The sequence below is a fragment of the Lemur catta genome, chromosome 15 (assembly GCF_020740605.2).
Source record: "Lemur catta isolate mLemCat1 chromosome 15, mLemCat1.pri, whole genome shotgun sequence".
In the NCBI taxonomy this organism is placed as follows: domain Eukaryota; kingdom Metazoa; phylum Chordata; class Mammalia; order Primates; family Lemuridae; genus Lemur; species Lemur catta.
The window spans coordinates 11,052,664-11,077,987 of record NC_059142.1 but is presented as its reverse complement, the minus strand read 5'-3'; the positions used below and the strand labels follow the sequence as shown (position 1 = coordinate 11,077,987).

General features: G+C 40.5%; 1 protein-coding gene across 1 annotated transcript in view; it reads left to right on the top strand.

Annotated features, from left to right (window-relative positions):
• Positions 1-543: 543 nt before the first annotated feature.
• MYH10 (myosin heavy chain 10) overlaps positions 544-25,324 on the top strand; it is a 137,706-nt gene continuing 112,925 nt past the window's right edge. The window contains exons 1-3 of the mRNA XM_045570234.1: positions 544-766; positions 6,974-7,349; positions 19,736-19,892. Of these exons, the coding sequence (XP_045426190.1) occupies positions 7,005-7,349; positions 19,736-19,892 (502 nt within the window). The 5' untranslated portion in view covers positions 544-766; positions 6,974-7,004. The remainder of the gene's footprint in view (positions 767-6,973; positions 7,350-19,735; positions 19,893-25,324) is intronic.

Here is a 25,324-nt window from a genome sequence, read left to right as displayed (position 1 = left end):
AGTCGCAGAGCCGCGGCTCCCGCCCCCAGCAAGCCCCGGGGGTGACGTCAGGCCTCTGGACCGCGCTCTGCCCCGCCCCTGCAGGCAGCGCCGGGGCCCGCGACTCCGCGGTGGAAGCCTGTCCCGCTGCGGGACATGCCGGCTGCGACAAGCAGAAGCGGCGACCGGGCGCTCGAGTGTGCTGCAGCGGCGGCCCAACGCTAGGGCGAGGCGCGTTCACTCGGAGCTGGGGACTCCTGCCGCGGCACACCTGCCCCACGGGCTGCGCAGCCCGGGCCAGCGCAGCGCGCCGGGCGCCGCAGAGTCCGCACCCGCTGCCTCGCAGGATCAGCGGAGCGCCCTGCCAGCCTCAGTTGTCCATCTCCGCCCGAGCCAGCCAATCGCCCGCCACTGTCCCGGCCGCACCTCCCGGAATCCATGACGGGCGTGAGGAGCAACCTATGAGATTGGAGTCTCGATGGCCTGGGCTGGGAGTGGGAGCCAATGAGCATCATTCCAGGTGGGTGGAGGGAGCCGGACTCGGGAAGGTAGCTTCGTTCGGGTTGCTAACGTCTTCCCTTGGAGATGGGCGCTCAAACGGACCAGTGGGTCTGGGGGCGGCGGTGATGGGCGTGGAGCTGGCCCAATGAGGGTGGGAGTGGGTGGAGCAGCCCCAAGCAGCAGTGCTAAAGGAGCCCGGCGGAGGCAGCGGTGGGTTTGGGACTGAGACGCCGGATCTGTGGTAGCGGCTGGGAACGTGCGCCGGCGCCACCATCTTCGGCTGAAGGTGAGAGGTGCGGTTGCCGGGGTCCGAGCGCGGCCGCCTGGGGCGGGGGGACGGTTTCTGGAAGGAGGGACAGAGCCCAGGCTGGGGGGACCGGGCGGCTCTGGCGGGCAGGAACGGAGCCGAAGCGGGAGCTGGGGAAGTCAGAAGGGGTTCTGGGCGGGAGGGTTTGTGCTGCAGAGACCTTGGGTTCGTGCGAGCAGGGTCCTGGGCGGGGGTAAACGGGACCCCAGTGGGTGGAGATGGAGAGACCCCTGAAAGGGCGGGGAATGAGGTCCTTGAGAGTGAGACCCCTGCAGGGATCCGGGCCTGGATGTGTGGAAGGGCGACCCCTTGGGGGCTGGGGATGGAGATCTAGGGGTGGAGATGTGGGGACCAGGTCCTCGTTGTGTGGGATCCCTGGGGCCGCGGGGTTGGGGGCTAGTGCCCTGGTAGGGGTCTCGGGGTGTTCCGCGAGTCTGTGTCTACCTCCCAAGATGGGAGGAGATTCTGGGGTGGGCTGGAAAGCGTGATCCGGCGGGTGGGGGGCGCTGGACAGGAAGGGCCCCTGGGTGAGTTAGGCCGGGCCGCGCCCCCCCACCCCGGGCCCAGTGGAGGGGTCTGCCGAGGGCTTGAGGGCGGGTGGCGCGCGCCGGACCTGTGGGGTGGAGGGACGCGAGGGCAGAGGCTCTGCGCGGCCGGAGGAGCGCGCGGCGGGCGAGGGGAGGGTCGGACTCTCGGTGCTGGGGAAGGAGGACGGGAGGGGGGCGTTATACCGCGCGCTCTGACCGCCGGGGCCGGGGGAGGACGCCTGGCGAGGCCGGGGCGGTTTGAGGGGGCGAGGCGGGAAATGTCGCGGGGGCGCGCTGCTGCAGGGCGGCCGGGAGGAGGGTCAGCCCTCGCCTCGGGATCCCTTTATTGTGTAAGTGAGCTGGGAACGGCTCGCCGCAGTCTCTTCCTTGGCTTCTGCAGTTGGGGTCACACCCTGATCCTATAAAATCAGACTGGAATTGGGTCAGAGGGAAGTTGAAGCCGCGGAGTCCTGGCATTTGCGGGGGCTTTGTGGGCCTGTGGTGGGCGGATGCGGCCCGGGGACGCGGGAGGCCCCCGGCCAGGCCTGCCTGGGAACTAGGGCCTTAGGAAGGAGGTTGGCGACTCGGCGAGTCTGACCCGGGCTGGTGAGGTTTGGGTAACGTGGCCTCTGCCTGCAACCGTTATCTCTGTTTCTTGGGGCCTCCGCAGCTCCCTTCAAGATCACTGCGGTGGATGGAAGGGGGTGGGGAGGGTTAGGGTGGAGTGGGGGAAAGCAGGCGGGGTGGATCCAGACTGCAGATGAAACAAAGACTGCTGTTTTCGCTGAATAATATAATACCAAATATAATACTTTGGCTTTGCTGAGATTTTGTTTTTTAACATTGAAACTGAGGATTCTTTGAGTCAGGTTTAATTATTCTTGATAGTATCTCACTCTGGAAAACTTTATAATCTATTTATTGTTTCATCTCCTTCATCAGTCTGCCTTTATTAATTACTCTCTTAGTCCCATGTTTTTGATGTTCAAGTATGCCCTGTCTGTCTCGGGTTCTGGAAAAGTGGCCATTTTATGCATCTCCTTACTTCTGCATCTTCAATTCAGTTCTTCCCCGTCCTTATCTGGAGACAGCATATGGTGTAATTGTGCGATATAGCACGAGCTTTGGAAGCAGAGGGATGTGACCCGGGAGAGCCTGGCTTTTTATTTAGGTTCCTTAGGGAAATCATTACAATGAAGACAGCCCGGATGGAAGGTATGATGGAGGAAATTTTGAAGGGCACATCGTAGGGTGGAAGACTATATGCTTCAACTGTTTATGTACTTTGTTATCACATATAAAGAATTAAAATCTGGTATTGGATCCAAGTTTTGGGAATATTTAATACAGTACAAAGATATTAATTGGGAGATGGAGCAGGCCATAAATAGCAGTAGTGGCCTTTTGCATTTGGTTTGTGTTTGTGATAATTTGGTTAAGCACAATTTTGATAAATTATCAGACTTGCCCAGTCCTGTAATATAAGTAACCTCAATGGTAGCATTATGAAAATTGGGACTGTTCTGTCTGTTATAGAGTGATGCTCTGTCACGGATAAATTATCAATCATTTTTGTTTGCCGTTTAATATGCAAGCTGTTCTTAAAATTCAGTTGTTCTCTGTCCACACCTACAGTAGGTGCTAGGAGGCAATTAAGAAGTTTGCTGGGTGGCATTTCATTGGAAGTGAAAAATGACCTGGGGAAGGAGCCCCAGGGGTGTATGTCAAACCACTGTAGAGGATGGGAACTTTGGCTCTGTAGGGGGCTAATTCAAACACACATAAATGATTTAACTATAATGAGGCAGTTATTTCAGATGATACCAATAATCCTCAGATTGTGTCTGCTACAAAGAGGTTCCTGTTTATTTCTTTTTTCCCTAAGTACAGGAATTATTTTCTGTAAAATATAAAGCCTTTGCCAGATTGTGTTCAATGAACACAATCTTTAAGCCATAGTTGGTAGGGTTTTTATTTAGTAGAGAGGTAGTGTATAGCATTCTACATGCCCTTCAAAACTTCCTCCGTCTCACCTTCCGTCATTGTAGCATGTACTGTGGAGCTGAACTCTGGGTTTAATCCCAGCTCTGCTACCTGTTACCTGTGTGACTTGAGCCGGTTATTGGCTTTCTCTGTACCTTAGATTCCTCATCTGTAAAATGAAGATATTAATAGTGCCTACCTCATAGTGCTGTTGTGAGGATTAAGAGTTGACATATGTAAACTGCTTAGAATAGTGTCCGGCCATAATTAGTGATGTATAACAATGGTATTTGCTATTTTAAAAACTGTATTGTCCTTTCAGCAAGACAAAGCATTTGGGAGTGGTACACTGTTAAACATCAGTATTCAGACTGGGTACCAAATGTACAATGGAGTAAAAAAAAAAATACAACATATTTGACATTCGCAAGTGAAGAGTTAAACTGAATAAAACATCTTCACTGGCCTCACGAACTCTCTCAATTAAACAACAATATGAGCACCTACTACCTGCGAAGCCCTCTGGTACAATGCAAGGCAGGGCAAGAAGAATGTCAGAATAGTACAAAATGTTAGGAGCAGGAGAAGGATTAAATTGCCAGATTGACCTGAAAAGAACTTCTGAAAGGGTGGTATTTGGGTCAGGAGTTGAAGGAATAGTTGGTTTTTGGTTGTGGAGAAGTTGAGGCTCATCTGAGGGTAGGGACAGTGCATGTAAATATTGACCAGTAGGCACAGATCCCCTGTTAAATACCAGGGACCAGGCTAAGCACTGGAGATATGGCAAGGAACAGCAGCTGTCCTCACAGTGTCTAGCTGGAGAAGAATCTGAAAAAAATGAAAGTAAATTATAATGCTGCTACCAAGTAAAGACCAGTGAATATATGTTCCATTTAAAAAAAATGTGTTTACCCCCACAAAATTGGGAGCTTGCTGTGATTATACTTTTGTGATGTATTGTTTTTTTTTAAATATTAAATTACAAGCATTTCCCCACCTAGAAAAAGTACTGATAAATTTAAAATGTCCCGATTCGGTAAAATAATCTTTAAATATATAATCAACTTTTTCTAGACCTCCTCTAGAAATAATTTAAGTTATTCTCATTTATAGTCACCTACTAAATGCAAGCATATAATTACATGTCCAATGTAAAGTTAAAGAAATGTGCACATGCCTGCTGGCAGCAAGACAGTTTCCTAAGTATACGGATATATAGTTTATACTTAATAAGTATAATAAGGGTGACATATTATATTTTTTTATAGTTGGATATTTTCCCTTTTAATAGAGCCTGTGCTTCTGAAAGGTGGTGTGTATATCCTATTATTTGTCCTTAAATTCACCTAGGATGTGTCCTACCTCAGAGCCATGCCTCCTTTCTTCTCACCTGTGTGCAATTTTTAAGTTGGGAAGAAAAGACTTGTTAGCAGTGTTAGTAGACCAGTCCCTAGAGGTAATTGGCTTTTGAAACTGTTCTTCAGAATGTACGTGTACCCCTGAATATTTTCTATATTGCACTTTCCCAAGAGGATACCTGAGAAGACAAATGCAAGTTTAGTTGTAAAATGTGCTAGCACTTTTATTTGTTGAAGTCTTAATAATATTAATCACATGTTTTGTGATTTTTTTTGTTTCATTTTGTGATTTTTGTTTTATCCAAGTTCATAACCTTTAAAACATCCGCATAGTCTTTAAACCATGTTATGAATTAGTCTAGAACATTGGTTTTCAACCTCTTTCTCTGCCCCAGCATACCTACTAGTAACAGTGGCTCGCCATGGCAACCACAGAACTGTGGAGCAGTGGTTGTCAGGTGTGGCCCAGGACCAGCAGCAATAGCAGCATCTGGGAACTTGTTAGAAATGCAAATTCTTGGGCTGTACCCCAGACCTACTGAATCAGAAACTCTGGGGATGGGGCCCAGCAATCTGTATTTTAATAAACCTTCTAAGTGCGGCTGATGCATGCCAGAATTTGAGAACTGCAACTCTAGAGCATGTTTGAAATGCATTACATTGTAACAAATAATTTCTGAAGCATCTTAGCTATTTGATTCTAGTAAATTATTATTAGAGGTTAAAGGGCTAGTATCTATACCCATTATCAGTGGTTAATCTTTTAGCACACAGACAGAGTCCTTAGAGAATCTAAAGAAAATTATGGGTGTTCTCCTTAGAATAGCACACATATGCACACACCAAGTGTACAACATTTTTATACCATGAGGGAGTTCATGGAGCTCAAAATTTGTCTGTGAACTCAAGGTTAAGAACCTCTTAAGGACTTTGGACTACTTTATGATTTCTCTTGAAGCCTACAAGGGTATACCTTGTATCTATCCTCTTGGCTGCAAAGAAACCCCAGCATTTTTGGCTGGGTGGGGTGGGATACAGGGAGGGGAGAAGTTGGAGAGATTTGATAAAGCCAAGAGTAAGATACTCAGTTGGCTTCTTGTGTTGATTTGAATGAAGTCATGGAAATTGTGCCTATAAAATTTCTAATAACCCAGAATTTGTAGTAATAGTAAAAATGTGTAAGAGAGTATCCAATTCCAAAAAGATATTGTCAGGCAGGAATGACAAGTCATATCAGAAAGGTGAGTGATGAATGCAAAATCCTGTCATTTGATCTAAAAAGCCAATTGTACAAGTTTAGGAGGAGACATAGCTTAGCAGTTATATGTATGGAGCTTTCTCTAGTAGCCCCTTATGAGCCAACAGTAAATGAATGCTGAATAAACCAATGAGTTCTTGAGATACATTAATTGTAAAAGTCACAGAATGAGTACTTTCCTCAGTGTGGCTAAGGTTGTTAACAGTTCCTTTTTCTTCTGCACTGGTCAGACCCTATCTGGAATTTTATGTTTGCTGCTGGTCCACACACTCAGGAAGGCATAAGCACATTGGAGTCTGTTTATAGGTGAGAGATCAGGGTGGAGAATGAGTCTTGATGGATGATGGAATGCTGATGAGACCAGGTAGGGGCAGCTGCAGGGTGGGAGTGGAGGCCTGGACAGCTACCACCGTGTCCTCAGAACGCTGTTGTGTGAAGCTAAGTTACACTTGTCTTTTGTGTCCCCATTTGATTACATTAAGAACCCATGAGGCCATAGAGAATCTTGTAGGGGGATTGATTTGAGGTATTCATCAGAACTTTGAGTCTGTTGTCTGAAAGTAGGATGTGAGGCATGTGTTAGACCTAATTCTTTACTCTCCTGACAATCATGTGTTTTTGTAGCTTTATCCTGGTGGTCAAACTAATTGTGATACCACTTCACAGACTTTTCATTATGCATCTTTGTTTTGTTTTTCTTCTTTCTTCTTTTCCTTCTTAACTCCCTGTTTAATTTGTGGTGAGGGTGAAAAAGGAGATGAAGGGAAAAAAAGGTCAACCTGGAACTTTACTTTTTTTCTTTGGCCTGTTTTTCAGCCCTTAGTGACTGAAGGCAAATCTTGAGTGGTCGTCAGACAGCCAGAGTCATAATTTGTGGTCAGTCCCAAAATTTACCTTGGAAACTTGGTTAGTATGGTCATGAAGAGGAATACCCCAGCTCCTTCACCCGGAGTTTATGCTTAATGTTTACCAAAGGTTTTAAGTTTCTTAGAAAACTGAAAGTTGTAAATTATTTTGTATTTCTTAAACGTCTAACTTTGCCTTCCTCCACTTCTCTTAGAGGCAATTGCTCGTGGATCCTTCTGTTTACAATGGCACAGAGAACTGGACTTGAGGATCCAGAGAGGTATCTCTTCGTGGACAGGGCTGTCATCTACAACCCTGCCACTCAAGCTGATTGGACAGCTAAAAAGCTAGTGTGGATTCCATCAGAACGCCATGGTTTTGAGGCAGCTAGTATCAAAGAAGAACGGGGAGATGAAGTAATGGTGGAATTAGCAGAGAATGGAAAGAAAGCAATGGTCAACAAAGATGATATTCAGAAGATGAACCCACCTAAGTTTTCAAAGGTGGAGGATATGGCAGAATTGACGTGCTTGAATGAAGCTTCTGTTCTACATAATCTGAAGGATCGCTACTATTCAGGACTTATCTATGTAAGTATTTTTTCCACATATCATGTGAATTGGTGACTGGGAATTAATGTAAATTGTACATCTTGTCGCAATCCAGTGAGAATGTGGAATACCCACTCTACCTGTGTAACATTACTGTTTCTATCGAAGATAGAAGGATTGTCACTTGTTTACCCAAATCTTGGTTTACTTTAAATCTTCACATGTTAAGTATAAATCATCCAGTCTGCAATGAAATATAATAAAGTGGTTTTTGAAGTAGTGGTCTGGAGCATAGTAAGGTGGGAGAGAGCATGTGGCAGAAAGACAGACCAGAGGCTTTAATAAGGTCATGAGAATTGCATTAATAGGAGAACACGTACAGCAAAATGGCGGATAATCAAGTGCATATCCAGGAGTATAAAGTGCAAAGGCTGCAAGCTTAGAGGTTTCAATGAAGAGCAAGAACAGCTTCATTGGGTACAGGGAATTAGGAAGGATGAATGCTGAGGTTTTTAAGAGGAAACAGTTTAGGGTGAGATTGAGGCTAGGGTTGTCCTTGTGGTAGCTCCTGACACGTGTGTTACAGTCACTATGTCGCTGAGCATATAGAAGTTACTGGCAGTAATGCAAGCCAGATGCTAAAAGAAAATCTAAAATGACGAAATAGGTTTGAAGGGCTGGTAGAGATGGCAGTGATTTTGAGGAAGATAGCATAGATAGGACTTAGAATAAAGGGAAGTAGGGAGAAAAGTTGACAGAGTTTGAAATTAGAAAAGGGTGGTTGAATTTTACGCAAGGAGTGTGCTACTGAAGCTCATGAACAATTCAATACTAGTTTCCTCATAGAAATAATTTATTTAAGGAATATTTATCGAGCACCTACTGTGGTCTAGGTGCTGGGGATAGTGTGGTGAACAGAACAGGCCAGGTCCCTGCCTTCATGAAATGGCCTATGAGGAAGTGAGACAGGGCTGTAGGGTAGAGTGAGCAGGAGACCAGCTTTCCACAGCGGGTCGGTGAAGAGCTCTTTGAGAAGGTAGCGTTTGAGCTGGAGTCTGACTGGGGGGAGGGAGCTAACCATGGGAAGAGCTGGGAAAAGGATAATTCACTCATGACATTTGTTGGAGTAGTTTCAGTCAAGCCTGATGGATCGCCCCCATTTTTTTTTTCTCTGAAGTAAGATGCAAAGTAGGAGAGTGAGAGGCAGCAGGGCTGGAAAGATGGTTTGAGGAGAATGGAAAAGACTTGGAAAGAGAAGAAGCCAAGATTAACAAAACGACAGGAGAGTAGCATTGAATAAATGGGACAGAGCTCTATCCCCAATTTTAGATCTTCTCAAACTGTCTAGATTTTTAATGTCAAAAACAGAAGAAAATAAAAACAACCCTCATCCGCTGTCAATTATCAAAGGAGAGAGAGAGACTTCAGCTGAGATGGAATAACCGTTTGTAAGGTGACTGCATTTTTGTCTGGTTGTGTGATTGCTCCAGGTGTGTGTGGGCAGGGGAACTTCGGTTCTCCATTGCTGCTGCAGGTCGTTCCCTGCTTGTCCTTGGAGTCATGGTTTGGTAGGAGTGGAAGTCTGGGCAGGAAGGGGTTGATGGATCAAGGGCTGGAGTATTTAATGATGTTGAAGAACAGGGTTAATGGGGGTGAGGGAGTGAGGAAGCTAGAAAATTAAAAGGTTGTGGTCAGGGCTGAGTGCAGTGGCTCACACCTGTAATCCTAGCACTATGGGAGGCTGAGGCAGGAAGATAGCTTGAGGGCAGAACTTTGAGAACCAGCCTGAGCAAGAGAGAGACCCATCTCTACAAAAAGTAGAAAAATTAGTCAGGCGTGCTGGCACAGGCCTGTATTCCCATCTACTCAGGAGGCTGAGGCAGGAGGATCACTTGAGTCTAGGAATTTGAGGTTGCAGTTGAGCTATGATGACACCACTGCACTCTATCTAGCCTGGGGACAGAGTGAGACCCTTTTTGGGGGGAAAAATGGTTGTGGCCAGATAATAACATCAACATCTAAGATTTGAGAGATGGGTCAGTTTGAATGAAGCCCAGTGCAGAGAACTGCAAAGGCCTAGAAATGCGATGGCACCACAGGAAAAGCGTGGAGAACTACAGGCTGAGAAGGAACCAGGCTGGGTTTCTGCCAGAGCCTTCACCTTGATCCCCCATGGTAGACCTTGTAGGTAGCTGCAAGCAGGAGAGAGAGGTGAGATAAACAGAAAAGGGAAGGAGACTGTGGTTGTAAAAGAAAAGAAATGAAGGAAAGGACAGTTTATTTTATTTGTAGACATTCCTCATAATTCTGAGATTTTGCAGGTAACTTTTACTGAGTTTGATTTTTTTTTTTCCCCAACTTAGGGACAATCTGAGTTACTTTCTTTTTAAAGCACAGCCTCCTTGGTCTTTATAAAAGAAGAATCTGAGTTTTTCTCAAAATATTAAGGTCACAACAGAGGTGGGGGGTTTGAGAGATAGTATCTTAAGTTAGTTGGTGGAAAGAAAGCGTTCTAGTTGGAGCACTTGACTTTAAAAGAAGTCTTGTTAAGAGAATGGGGCTGGGGAGAGCCACAATTAATTGTTAGCATTGTGATGAATTTGCATTGGGCTTTGGAATTAACTGGTGAGTTGAGGTTGATTGATTGAGGTGCCATGGTATAGATGATATAATAACTTGGGTAGGACCTTTTTGGACATTTCTATAGATAAGATATAATGTAAATTCATTTAAACAAGTTAGGTTGCTAACAGGTTTAATTATGTTCTTATATTTTCTTTGGATTTATTCTCTCTGATCTCCAAATTCTCAGGTCAATAATTTTCATCTTTTTTAATATAACCATTTAAAACTGTAAATATCTTCTCTAATCCTGTTTTAGCTCACCTCACTGAATTTTTATTATTCAGTTCTAAATATTTTCTAATTTCTATTATAATTTCTTCTTTAACAATGAACCATTTAAAAGTGTACTTTTAAAATTTCCAAATGTTCATTTTAAAAGTTCTTTTTATTATTGATTTTTAATATAATTGCATTGCAGTCAAAGAATATTGTTCATATAATATCAAAAGAAACTTGCTTGGTGTAGTATATTGTAAGTTTTTATGAGTGTTCTTAAATGTGTTTGCAAAGAATGTGTATTCTGTTGGGTGTAGGGTTCGACCGCCATTAGGTTAAGCTTTTAATTGTGTTTGTTTAAATCTTCTATAGCTTTGCTAATTTTTGTCTGCTTGATTTCTCAGTTACTGAAAGAAGTGTGTTAAAATATCCCAATGTGTTTTATCAACTAAGTATGCATCCATAAACAATATAGTTTAGTTTTGCTTGTTTTTGAATTTTTGTGTAAATGAATCTTAGTGTATAGCCTTTGTGTCTGTTTTTTGTGTGGTTTTTTGGTTTTTTTGTTTGTTTTTGCTCTGGATTATATTTTTAAGATTCATCCAGGTTGTTGTTTTGTGTTGCTGTAATTCAGTAGTTCTCAAAGTGTGGTCTATGGACCCGTAGGGTTTCCTGAGACCCTCTCAGGGGATCTGAGAGATCAAAACTATTTTCATAATAATACTAAGATGTTATTTGCCCTTTTCACCATTGACATTTGTACTGAGGGTACAAAGCAATTATGAATGAAACTCCTGATACCTTATCATGAATAAAGGTAGTGACCCCAGACTGTACCAGTAATCACATTATTCTTCACAGCCATTTATTGGCAGTTTAAAAGATTGAGTTTCACTCAAGAATGTCCTTGATAAAGCAGGAAAAATGATTGATTTTATTAAATCTCAACCCTTGAGAACACGTCTTTCTAATATTCTGTGTGATGAAATGGTAAGTATGCACAAAGCACTTCTGCTGTGTATGGATATATGATGGTTACCTTGAGGGAGAGAAGTGTTTAGTTATTTGAGTTGCAAGCTAAACTTGTTACTTTTTTAATAAACACTATTTTTATTTGATAGAATGATAGATAAACTATGGTTACTCACATGGAAGTATTTGGCTGACATTTTCTTGAAAATTAACAATGCCAGCTTGTCACTTCAAAGAAAACTGACTGCATTTGTTGCCAATGATAAAATTTGAGTTTTTATATGAAAATTAGAATTTTAGGAAACTTGTATCTACCACCGTGAACTTGACAGCATGTCAGTACTTTATGATAGGTGGTGATAATAATGAAAATGTTTTGTTTTGGATTTTTTTGATGTCCTATGGTGAAATGTCATCATTTGAAAGATTTGAATAACTTAGTGAGCCAGTGTTTTCCAAATGATGTATGCATGATGTTACAAAAACGTGCATGGGGGAAAGACTCATTCAATATACAAGATAAGCCGATGGATTTTGATATAACAAAATATGAGGAGTTCACTGGTAGGGTTCAGATGCTGCAATGCATCTAATCTTCAAAAAATTATCAATTATTAAGTTTTGGTAGTATCAAAGGGGAATATCCACAGTCATCTGAACAGGCTGTTAAACTGTTCCTCTCTTTTCCAACTAAATATCTGAGTAAGACCGATTTTCTTTATATGCTGCAACCAAAACAACATATGACAATAGACTGAATGCAGAAACAGACATGAAGATTGAACTGTTTTCTATTAAGCCAAACAATAAAAGTTTTGCAAAAATATAAAACAGTGCCACTCCTCTCACTTTTGTTTTGGAAAACAAAAAGTTTTTTTTTGTAAGAAATGTTATTTATGCTAACATGTAATATATTATTGTCTTAAAATGAATAAATGAACATTTTAAAAACTCTATATATTTTATATAAAACAAAATGTCTTTGGGGTCCTTAATAGTTTCTAAGAGTGTAAAAGGGCCCTGAAATTTAAAAAACTTTGAGTAGTTTATTCATTTTTTTGGAATGTAGTATTATGAGATTTTTGACCCAATGAATTTGACTACTCAACTGTTTTTGTATGTTGTCTTTTTTCCAGCTTAGTACTATTATGAACATTGCTTCAGTGAACGGCCCTGTACATGTACCTGTTGCACATAAGCATGGCTTTCTGTAAAGTGTATAATTAGAAGTGTAATTCCTGGGTGATAGGCCATGCGTATCTGTAACTTATTTCTTCAGCTTTTCTAGATAATGCCCCATTGAGTCAGTCTTAGCAGGAAACAGAAGGCTCTTAAGCTAGGTATTTTGAGAGTTTAATAAAGGGAAGTTTTACAAATGTGGGTAGAGTTTAAGAAACCCATGAGGGATAGTGCAGTATCCCAGCACTAGTGATGGCTGAGAGCCCTTGATACGTCTTGACCTTCAAAGATGCAACAGGAAAGAGCTGTCCCCTGAACTTGGAGAGGGTAGCTGGATGGAGAAGGCTACCTGATAGGAGCTGTGGCCTGCCTTGAAGGGACGCAGGCAGCTCATGCTGATTGGCAGGGAGAGAGCCTGGGGAATAAATGTCCTGATCTTCTCTCACCCTCAATCTCATGCTGAACTCAGTTTGAAGCCAGAGGAGAAGGGAATTTGATACTTTTCTTAGGGTCAGCCTCGATTCCATCTGGAATTGAATTTTGTGTTTGCTGTGAGGTGGGGACAAGATTCATTTTTTTCCCCAAGTAACTATCTAATTGACTCAGTGCCATTTACTGAAACATAATCCTTTCTCCACTGCTCTGAAGTGCCACCTCTGTCATAAATCAGGTGTTTATAAATATGTTCTTGACTCTGTTCTGTTTCATGGGTTTGTGTGCTTATCTTTTGGCTATCACATTTTCTCAATTATTACAACCTTGTAATATGTCTTAGTATCCAGTGTGGTAAGTCCTCTCATTTTTGGAATGTGTTTGACTTCTGGTAACTGAAACTGCAGAAGCGAAACTTCGGAGAAGGAGGGACTGCTGTGTTCAGCTTGGAGTTTCTAGTGTTTTCGAATCTGTGGCTTGATGCCTTTTGTCCGTTTTGGGAAATTATTAGCCATTATCTCTTCATACCTTGCTTCTGCTCCTTTCTTTTCTCCTTTCATGGACTCATATACCTGGCATGTCAAACCTTTTCATCATGTCCCATCTAGCTGTCACATTCTTCTACATTTTCATCCTTGTTTTTCCCCCATGCTTAAGTCTGGCTGTTTGCTTCTGATTAAAATGTCAGGCAACTAATTCTTTCTTCAGCTGTATCTAATTTGTTGTTAAACACATGAATTCTTAATTTCAGTTACTGTTTTTTCCAGTTTTAGAATTTTCATTTGGATTTTCTTTTAATTATTTCCAATTCTCTGCCAGAATTCTCAATCATGTCTTTCAATTATTTGAACGTATTATCATCCAAGACAATAATACAAGTCAATAAAAATAGACTCACTGGGGATCCAGTTGTTATTATATCTTGGATTTTAGTCACAACTTGTTGACTTGTGTGCTTGGTTATTGTATTGCGAAGACAATTTGAGGCTCTGGGTGACATTAAGCTTATGCTGGAGTTTTGCTTTGGACGTGCAGTTAGGCTAAGGGAAACTAGGACATGTAGTACAATCAGGGGTTGACCTCCTTCCCAGCTGGGCCTCAGGCTGTGTGAGGGCTGGTCTATTTCTGGTGTAGTCTTACCTCTTAGGGTGTAGCCATCAGGGTCCCAACTGAAAGCTTGGGGTGTTTACCACCCCTAGCCCCTCCTCCTCCTGGGTGGGCTGGAACTCTTTAATTTTTGCTGTCTTAGACTTGTGTGCAGCTTAAAGCTCTGCTTATTGTAACTATTATCTGTCTAAAAATGAAATAATTTCATATCATCATATATTTAGTCGCTTTTAACATTTTTTGTATGCCTCATAAATAGGTCATAAATAGTTGGTTTGTTCAATTTAGGATCCAAACAAGGTCAATACATTGTAATTCATTGTTGTCTTAGTCCACTTTGTGCTGTTAGAACAGAATACCACAGACTGTAATTTAAAAACAGTAGAAATTTATTTGGCTTACAATTCTGGAGGCTGGGAAGTCCAAGATCAAGGGGCCACATCCAGTGAGGGCCTTCTTGCTGTGTCATCCATGGTGGAAGGTGGAAGGTGGAAGGGCAAGAGAGCAAGAGAAAGAACTCACAGCCTCAAGCCCTTTGATAATTGGCGTTAATCCATTCATGAGGGTGGAGCCCTCATGACCTAAACAGCTCTCATTAGGCATTAGAGATTAAGTTTACAACATATGCTTTCTGGGGGACCGTCAGTCCGTAGCATTTATGTCTCTTCTAATCTGTGTGTTTCCCCTCCCTCTTTTTTTATTTGAAGATACAGAGTGAGTTGTGTTGTAGAAGTTCCCATATTCTGGGTTTTGTTGACTGCATTCCTCTGGTGCTTCCTATAGCCTGGTAATTGGACCCAGAGGCTTAGATTTGGATTCAGGAGATACTAATACTAAGTTATCTGTTACTTTATGATGTTGAGATTGATCATTGAGTCAGTAGTGAATCAGTTTAGGATTTGTCAGCCTGATTTTTGTCCATTAGGTGTGTCCTCATCTGCCAGTCACCTCAGGATTTTAATAGCCAGTGATAAACATTGTCCAGATCCATTGTTTCATTAGGGACTACAAAATGGTGAAAGTAATGCCATTACTCCTGCATTTATTAGACCGATGAATTCTTTTTTAACTCAATATGTATTCCTCCCACACGCAAAATTTTCTTCAAGTTTTTATTTATTTATTTATTTATGTTTACAGAGTTTTGGCCTTTTTTCTCCTGAAGGAGCAATAACAATTAATATGTTAATTATCCTTCTTCTGCCTTCCATATTCATCTACCTTCTATGTGTTATTATTTTTTATTGGTTTTACCTTTGTAACTTCTTTTTCTTTTTACTATTTTACCTTTGGCCTATTTTTAGGAAGGATGCTCTCCCTGAATAAATGCACCTACTCTTATCACTTGATTTCTTGAAGTGTCCATTCTGCTCTTTTATTTCAGATGATTCCTTATAGTCTTTTCTTGCCTTAGTCACCTATTTTTTTCCTTAGGCATGTCTGTTCTAACATATAGAGTCCATGTTATACTATACTCTGTTGCAGATATAAATCTGTTTCCTAAAGATTTATCTTAGCTTATTTTGTAGATAATTTCCATAGGTAATTTCTTTCTCTGCATCCTGTGAATGATTATTTTCCTTATTTTATAGGGCTTTTCTTTTTTTTTCTTTTTTTTAATGCGGATGTGAATTTTATCTAGGTGCAGTGTTTGCGGGTGGTACAGGTAAATTATTCTTTCTTCCCTCCCTTTCATTTTAGGTAGTGATCTGATTTCTTCTGAGATACAGTTGGGGTGTAGGGTTATGTGATGTTCCCAGTTCCATCCCCTATTCCTAGTGGGAGACTGTTGTATCTCTGCTCCATTGCATTATCCTCTGCATCTGCTTCCATTTCTTGGTTCTCTCATCCTTTGAACCTATGAAACAACGCATGTACACATCCCTGCTTTCTTAGCAAGAGGCTTGGCACTTAAAGGATAAGTAAAATTTGCCAATACTGGACAGAGGAGGACAGGCATTCCAGGCAGAGTGGTCAGCATAGATAGAAGCCCGGAGGCATAAAACAGCATAGCATGTTTCAAAAATAGCATTTTTTTTGGTATTCAAATATTTTTGTATGTCTCTCTTAGATAAAGTATACAGTAATGTTATTATATAAACCTCTGCAGTTTGTATAGTAAAACCGCAAACCTTTACAGTTCTTCAGCATTTTCCCTGGCAAGTCAATATTTCCAACCACTCACTAGGCATCCTACTTAGCTCACCTACCATATCACAATCTCAATATGTTAAAGGGGATTTATTATATTTTCCCACAAATCAAATTATTTTCCCTTTTGTCAGTAACAGTCCTAGTCTCTGAAGCTTGAAAACCTTGGAGTCCTCCTCCATTTAGGCCTGTAATGGCTTTTTTGTATTGAGAGTTTCTGAGTTCTGTTGAGTCTGCATCCAGCTTTCTCCGTGACTCATCGCTTCTGTGTTTTGTGATGCCTTTTCTCTCATCCAGGCCCTGTCGTCACGCCAGGACTGTGGAGCAGACTCCGTTTGTCTTCCTGCTTCTCACCTCCTGCCCCTTCAATCTGTTTCCATATGGCTGCCAGATTTATACTTTATCTAGAATGCTTTCCTTATACTTTGTCTAAAATTCTTTCCTTCAAGCTTTCTTCTCTTCTGAACCTCTAGGACCTCATCACCTATAGGGGACAAAATCTAAATTGTTTGGTTTGACTTCCTAGGCCCTTATCTCTCACATTCCACAGAACAAACATTTTCAGCTACGCGGGTCTTCTCACACTGCCTTGGATGTATCCTGCCACTGTAAGAATTTTATGCTCTTACTATTTGAGTAGGAATTCCTTTATCCCTCCCTTTACCTAATAGTCTTTAAAAAGAACATCAAAGCCCGTCTGCGTCCGACTTTTGTACCCAGTGTTATAGTTTCTGACAAGATGGTCACGACTGTCAGTGCCCGGGGTTGGTTGTGTGTTCTGCCCCAGAGCTTCCTCTGCTGTTTATAATACCTCTTCATCTTTTCCTTTCTCTGTTTGGTGCCTTATAGTGACTTGTTTGTTTAGTGTGTATCTGTTGTCTTCATGCTAGAGTGTATGTTTCTCAAGGGTATTTAATATCTTGTGTGTGTACTCAAATACTTAATGGAGTTTAACTTGAACTGTAAGGTCCCCAGAAATATTATTTTAACAACATGCTGCCTTCCTACCATGTGTCTGGAGGAACACAGAAATGAGACAGTATCATTTCAATGATTGGTTAGTTTATGCAAGAGCCTAAGATTTCACCTAATTTTCTAGGTAGTTAGAAGTTAGCTCTGTAAGTACTTTAATAATATTCTCACTTTACTGCCTCCCTTTGGCAAGCATAGGATACTGGTGATTATTTTAACCTTTTGTTTTTGATGACTTACTCATATTTGTGAGACTTACTCATCTTTCTAATACTAGTCCTCAGAAATGTACCTAACACATGGTAGACACACATGTTGAGATTATTTCTGATTAAACATGTCATTGTTACAGTCCGTTACTGCCATACATGCTATAGGAAGTTAAGCTGAATTTGTGTGTTTTAGCTTTCTTGGAGGCTTTTTTGGTTTTTTGCCAGTCTGTAATTATTTGCCTCTCGTAAAAGTGAAGTACAGATCTGTAGCTTCATGATAGACTGTGATCTAATTTCTGAATGAAAAAGTGGGGTTGGAGGTATAAGAATTCATTGATGCACTGTTATGATTTGTTAACTTGACTGTGTATAAATTAAAGTCAATAAGAAAATGGAGATTACCTCCCTTGGTTTTTCTCACCCTTAATAAAGCCTTTATTTTTATTGTCTCTCATTGCCTTTTTGTCATATGGACGGCAGAGAAACACTGGGCTAGACAAGAGACTTGATTGGGAGAAAGCAAAAGTAATGTTCATTGTAGAAAAATTATAAGACAGGATGGTGGTCTAGGAAGCCCAAGAGCTTCCAGGGTTTACTGAGGTGTATACTGTGTATCAGAAGGCTGAGAATCTGCACACTTGAGTGGTCAGTAAGTAATTAACGTGGCCTCAGGCAAACAAGGGACAGATGTCCATTTGGCCAGCTCAGAAATAAGGTATTATTATAATAACAGCCCAAATCAGTGCATTTGCCTTTTGCCCCTTCTAAACCACTAATCTAGGTAGGAAGTGCATTCCATGTCTGAGCCTGCACTTCTGAGTTCAGGAAAATACAGGAAGAGCATCCAGAAAGATGGTTCTGATCATTTGGCTTTTTTTGGCAGGCTTTCATTCTCTTGTTTTAGCATTAATAACTGTAGTATTCAAACTACTCATCTCTAGAGGGCTTTCTGGTGGCAATTGCCAAGGGTCTCAGCTCTGATGGACACAGCTATTAGAATCACCCTTTATGTTCCCTGGGAAAACTGGCCATGTAGCCAAACACTGCCAGTCTTCCAGCATTTTTTAGTGTCCTCTTGCTTTTAGGTTTTGGTCTACCCAAATCACTTTAAATAAAAGGTCTGTTTCATAATGCAGTTGAGTGTCCTTTCTAAATTCTTTCAGTCCTTCAGAGGGCTAGAGCATCTGGCAGAAATTCTAACTGCTCTTGTTTTTCCATAGTTCCCGGAGTCAGTTTTGTAGACTATTCTCAGGAATTATTCTATGTAAATTTTAAAAACTCAAAAGTCTTAAGTGTTCATAGTGTTACTTCTGAATAATGACTGTTGTACTGGTCTGGAAAGGCTTGTATCTGTTAGATTAGCTGCTCTTAAAAATTATTGAGAGGCTGGGTGAGGTACCTCATGCCTGTAATCCTAGCACTCTGGGAGGCCAAGGCGGAGGATCATTTGAGCTCAGGAGTTCAAAATCAGCCTGAGCAAGAGTGAGACTTGGCTCTTGCTCTATTTTTCTCCTACTAAAAATAGAAAAATTAGCCAAGCACAGTGGTGCGTGCCTATAGTCACAACTACTTGGGAGGCTGAGACAGGAGGATCACTTGAGCCCAGCAGTTTGAGGTTGCCGTGAGCTGTGATGATGCCACTTCACTTTAGCCTGGCTGACAGAGTGAGACTCTGTCTCAAAAAAAATTATTGAGAACCCCAAGAAGCTTTTGTTTGTGTGGGTTATATTTATCTATATTGACTGTATTTGAAATTAAAACAAGTTTTAAAAGTTTATTCATTTAAACATAGTAATAGTGAACCCGTAACAAGTTAACATGAATAAATTAATTTTAAAGAAAACTGTATTTTCCAAAACAAAAAATGTTAGAATGAAAACTTTTAAATTTTCATAAATCTCTTTAATATCTTAAAAGATAGCTGGATTCTCATATGTTCTTCTGCATTCAGTTGTTTATAATATGTTGTTTTGGTTGAAGTATATGAAGAAAAGCCAGCCTTACACAGACATTTCACTGGAAAAAGAAGGAATATTTTAATCACCTTTTCAGATAATTGTAGATATTCTTCTTTGATACTATACCCAAATTTGACATATGGTATTTTCTTAAAGATTAGTTGCAGTATGTTTTTTTTTTCTTTTGCACAATTACGTGTGACCAAAGATTAGTTGCAGTATGAAATCTGAAACTGTGCTAATGAGCTTCTTATACCTTGTGTACTCGTGAGAGAATGAATGTGAAAAGCCAAATAACACATTGTTTGAACCTTAACTCTGTGAAATCATGAAGCACACATCATTTCTATTTTACAGATGAGGAAATTGAGTCCAGAAGAGTGCCACTTAATACACTATCTGTGGGAGAACTGCTTGTGTAGTAATGAATTGCCTATTATGAGGTAGATTTAATTTTGGGAATAGACTAATTGAAAGATAAACAGCTCCTGTTTAACTGACCATGTGGTTTCTGTCTCTTGATTGGACCGTGACTGATAAATGCAGGGGTTTTTTTTTCTGTTGTTTATTTTTTTAACGCTGTATTTTATTTTTATTCTAGACTTATTCTGGACTCTTCTGTGTAGTCATAAATCCTTACAAGAATCTTCCAATTTACTCTGAGAATATTATTGAAATGTACAGAGGAAAGAAACGTCATGAGATGCCTCCACACATCTATGCTATATCTGAATCTGCTTACAGATGCATGCTTCAAGGTAATTGGAAATGTTGAAATACTAAATACCCAGAATTTCTTAAATATAATTTATAGTGTTTTTTAATGTCTCCATCTGTTCTACAAAAGGTTTTAATTTTCTTTTTTAAAAAGATTAATAAAAGTAAAAGTAATGTTTATTGTAGAAAAATTATAAGTTCTTAAGATTAAGATAGACAATGTGACCATTTTCTGTAGGAAGCAGGTAAGTATGTTTGTTGCTCTATAACAATATGTCATGTAAATTTTTATGTTAAAAAGCATCTAGTTTTCATAATACATTTTATTCCCACCACAAGCCAGTATAACCAAAGCTCTATTACATTAGGTTTTAAAACCAACAGGAAGAATAATAGGAAGGGTATCCACCTTTCCTATTTTCAGTGTTTCAGTGGGGAAAGAAAGATTTTAAAGTGTTATTTGTGATTTAGAGGCATATAAAAGAAGACGACAAAAGTTAAAAAGGATGTTTTGAGTTGGTTAATTTCAACTATGTTCTTTTGGATTAGAATGAAATACATATTTGAAGAGTCATGCATTTGAACCACGGCTTTAGGCACAATGGCTTATGGAGGGCCATTTTTTGAAAGCCAGAATGTAGTAGTTTTGAATGCAATGAATGTTACTGTTCCACCAGGCTGCATTTAAACATGGGAGTTCCTAGTGCTATGTGAAAGCCTAATCTTCTATAATAACTCTTCCTCTCTAACTCTCCTTTTTAAAAAAATAAATTCTATAAGGTTTAATAAGATTCTTATAAAATAGTGCCATGATTTCAGAAAACATGATATGCTACATCTACCTTTCATGAAATTATGCGTCATGACAAGGTTCTCTTGGTGCCTAGGACTGAAAGGTAGTATAAAGGAATTAATATAATAAAGTACAACACCTATTTCCTACTTCTAGTTTTGTGTGGATACATATATTATATGCCAGGTCCTTTGAGGCAAATAGCAAGTACTTCAAGACTAGAATAGTGTCCTAGGTTGCTAAGGACAGTTTTGAAATTAAAAATGAGCTTAGGCTTTTAAAAAAGATTAAATTTAATAACCTTTTCTTGGTTTCAAAGTCAGAATATTAAGAAGTGGCTAGGGTTGTAATAGATTGCTGTTAGATTATTGGAGAAAGAAAAATCATCAGCTTTTTTGTTTGTTTTGGCTCTATGTCTCTGTTAAGAATGATCTTTAGATGCAGAAAAGCATTTGTATTAATGAGCAAACTTTGACATCTGTGGGAGAAGAAATTGGAGGAAGTGCCCTCCTGAGGCCATATGGTTCCTCGTCTGAACAGATAACATTCTCACAATTGATCTTTGAAGTATTACATAGAAGGGGAGTTTTCAGAAGGCTAGGCTAGGGACAGGCTCACATATATCATTGTAATTTTTAAAAAGCAGGAAAAAACTCCTGACCTCTGAGCTTAATATACATGCGAGGAAAGATTGTAGAATCTGTTGTTAAGGGAACAAGATAAGAACAACACGAATATATTCATCACATTACTTTAGGCTTAGTAGGAAGGGAAATGCAGTAGACAGTATTAATGGAGTATTGGGATTTCTGATAGCATTCCATAGTCTTCCATGTTATCCTCCTGGCTGCATGCTGAGAAGTTGCACTTGAGGTGCTGATTAATAATTGAGGTTGGCTAGATTTGTCAGGATGTGCGCCAAAGGGTGGGTGCCCTTTTAAACATTTTTATCAACACACTTGAAGATGTGGGACGTGTGCCCATAAAATTTGGGGACGACATGGAACTGGGAGAGATAATAAATACATTTGATGAAAAGAAACAGGATTTTAAAATCACTAGACAGGTTGAATGGGGAGTTGAATCCAACATAATAGTTAACAGGGATAAATATTATATCCCATTACTGGATTCCCAAACCAGCTGTACAGATAAAGAATGAGGGGGAGTTGTTGGCCCCATGGCTTTGCTGGTCAAAATTCCTCTTTAGAAAATAGAATGAGGAAGATGTAACTTACCAGCATTATCATATTATTATTAATATCATTATTAATGCTAGAATGAACATTTATTGAAAATTATTACATGCCAGGCACTGGGCTAAATGCTTTGTGTGTATTATTTAGTGCATGACAACCCAAAAAGTAAATAGAATAACTATTCTTATTTACTAAGGCACAAAGAAGTTAAATGACCAAGAAAATGTAGATAGTAAAAAATAGCAGCTTGGATTCAAAGGCAATGTGACACATTCCTATCCATAGTAATAAACTTCCATGCGAAAATCAAAAGAAATCAGTTCATAGTTTTGAATACATAAAAATTTAAAAGTTTAATACAGAAAATAAAAACAAAAAATCCACTCTAAACAATTCCCCTTTATATTCCATTCTGTAAGTGGGGGGCTACCTACTGATACACTATACAGCACAATTGGGTGGGGTGTCTGCTAGGGTGGTCAGACATTAGCACGTGCAGTTGCTGGTAAGCTCATGCCAGCTACCAATGCTGATCCATCTAGGTCTTCAATTCCAAACACGAGTGGTTGGCTAAATGTCACTGGACCTATGAAGGGGATCAATTGCTTGAGAGGGGACTATGTGGAGAATTCAGAGCATATGGCCCTATTAAATTATTATATTAGATTGAATTACCCATTCAAGCTGTCAGGATCTTTTAAAATTATGTTTGTTTTCATCAAATGTATTTATCATCCCTCCCTGTTTCATATCATGCACAGATTTTTGGGGCACACATCTCACATCTTCAAGTGTGTTGATTAAAATGTTGAAAACTTTGTTAGTTTTTTAATGCAAAAAAAAAGGGAGCTTACTTTTTTCTTTAGTTTGGATTCTAGGGTATACTATATCAATAAAATGCAGAGTGTGCCTTGCACATAGTTGTTGCTCAATAAATATTTGTTGAATGAATGAATGAAAGCAGAGTTCTTGGACATAAACTTTATTGCAAAATATCACACACTTAGTGAAAGCATGGAATGGTAGAATCAACACAATTGGAAACTAAAGCAGTAGATTAGAAGACTAGAATACAGAATAAGAAGAAACTGATGGCTACTTGGGAGGTTGAGGTGGGAGGATTCTTTAAGCCTAGGAATTCAAGTCCAGCCTGGGCAACATAATGAGACTCCCTCTCTTCAAAAAAAAAATGAAATGAAAGAAAAAACTGATGAACTTATGAAAGAGAGTAGGAAACATGGAATGTACATGTAGACTCTCAGTTTCCATGAAAGAAAGAAGTGATATTTTTGAAAAAGTTCACCTGAGCTGAAGAAAGGCTCAGGTCTTCAGACTGAAAAGTGCTAGGCTGGAATAGTGAAAGGAGACGCATGCCTAGTCTTGCATAGGGTAAAATAAGATGCTCTCAATGGACAAGGAGTCATTGGCATCAGACTTCTCATTTGCAGTACTTCGTTAGAAACTGAATGCAGTACCATTAGACCTCTGCCTTCTCCATGATGATCTGAGGTCACCTGAGACTGCGCACAGTCTAGGCTGGCTTCTATTCAGTAGCAGGCAACCAGCACCACTACCAACCACTGTTGACCTAGATATGTAGAAAGAAAAGTTTTGCTATAACGATAACTGCAGGGGCCACCTTTTTAGGCCACCATGAATATTTAAGATCTGAGATTCTACCATCTTCCTGGAGTCTTAGAATAAAATCCATTGCATCTCCTTGTTCTGTTTTGTTTTGTTTCCCTGTTGTTTTCATTCCCATAATGCTCCGTTTTCATTTTTGTCTTAGGTAACTCCCACTCTCTGATGTGCAAACTTCCCTGTATTTTCAGTATCTTCATGGGGTGTTTTCTTTTCCTCTAGGCTTTAACTGAAATTTGGCTTACTCCTGCACATGGGGGTTGAGCCCACGGTGTGAAGATTGCTCCATTAATCAAATCCCATGCACTGGGAGATGGGGTTAGCATCTTACTCACCACCCACATGCTAAACTGTTGCTTCTTTACCCCCTTGGAAAAGCTGTACCTCCTCTACCTCTTCTCATCACTTTCAACAGTTTTCTTCTTGGTCCCTTTCCTCACTCCATGATGGCCTTGGCCCCTGACATACTGTTTCCTCTCTGCCTCAAACCTTGCCATTACCCTGTGTTACTTCATAGTTTCTCATGAACAACCAAAGGCCTTGTCTTTAGGTCTTTAATCTCCTTCTTTCACATATGCTACCAAATTCTGTAGTGATACTCTAGACTTTTCCATCGTTTAGAATTACCTGATTTTTCAAATAATGTTTCAGAAATTCTGTTGCAGTGTCCTTCCATATGGGTAGTCTGATCAAGAAGTCTCCTAAATGTGTTCTTTGCCTCCGTGTGAATCTCCAGACCATTAGTTGCTTTACTTTCCCCTTATGCTAATGTATTAACCAGAACCCCGTTCACTTTCTTCCTTGTGTAGTTTAGATTTCATGGCCTATCATTTCAACAGTCTGTCTGTAGTCTAAACTCCCTGTAACTTTGTTCTTTTGTTATACCTGTTTGGCAAAAGTCTCACGCTGGATGAATCAAGATATTTGTCTCTTTTGGGGGGGGGAGGCGGGTCTCGGTGCTGGAGTGCCATGACATCATCATTGCTCACTGCAACCTCAACTCCTGGACTCAAGTGATCCTACTGCCTCAGCCTCCTAAGTAACTGGGGCTACAGGCGTGTGCCACCACACCTGGCTAATTTTTCTATTTTTTGTAGAAGTGGAGCCTCACTCTTGCTCAGGCTGTTCTTGAACTCCTGGGCTCAAATGATCCTCCTGCCTCAGCCTCCCAAAGTGCTAGGATCACAGGCCTGAGCCACTGTGCCTAGCCTGTCTCTTTTAATGCTCTTACTTGGGTTGCTGATGCTTCTGGAGTTATGTTCACACAACTAGACAGATCAATACTACTGTAATTTCATGACCAGGAGCCCTGATTCTACTCTTAACACAATTTGCTAATCCCACCTTGTTTCTCTAGTGAGATGATTATCCCATTCTCCATAACGGCTCTTTCAAACCTCTGCGGGCCCCTACATGCCCCCTCCACTCCCCAGCTGATGGCTTGTTTCCCATTCCACAGAGAAATTGGAAGCCACCAAAGAGGAACTGCCCCAGCTTCCTAAACAGATTTACAATCATTCTCTCTTGTGTCCACTCCTGTCAAAGGCCAGTTTTACCAAGTCTTTCACCTCTGATGTCGATCATATCCTTTCAACCTCAGGGATCTCAGTTCTGATTATTCTAAGTTGTGACTGTATCTTCTACCTTCCTTTTTGTACACTCCTTGCATTAGCATTAAATTTGCTAAAGTTCTTCTCATTACTTTATTTTTCAAAATATTAGGGGATTTGCTTTTTCTTATTTCAGAATATTAAGGTTTTTTTTTTTTCCAAAATATTAAGGGGAATTTTTCCTATTACGTTAAATAAGGAAGTTCTTTCCTCCTTCCTTTCACAACCAG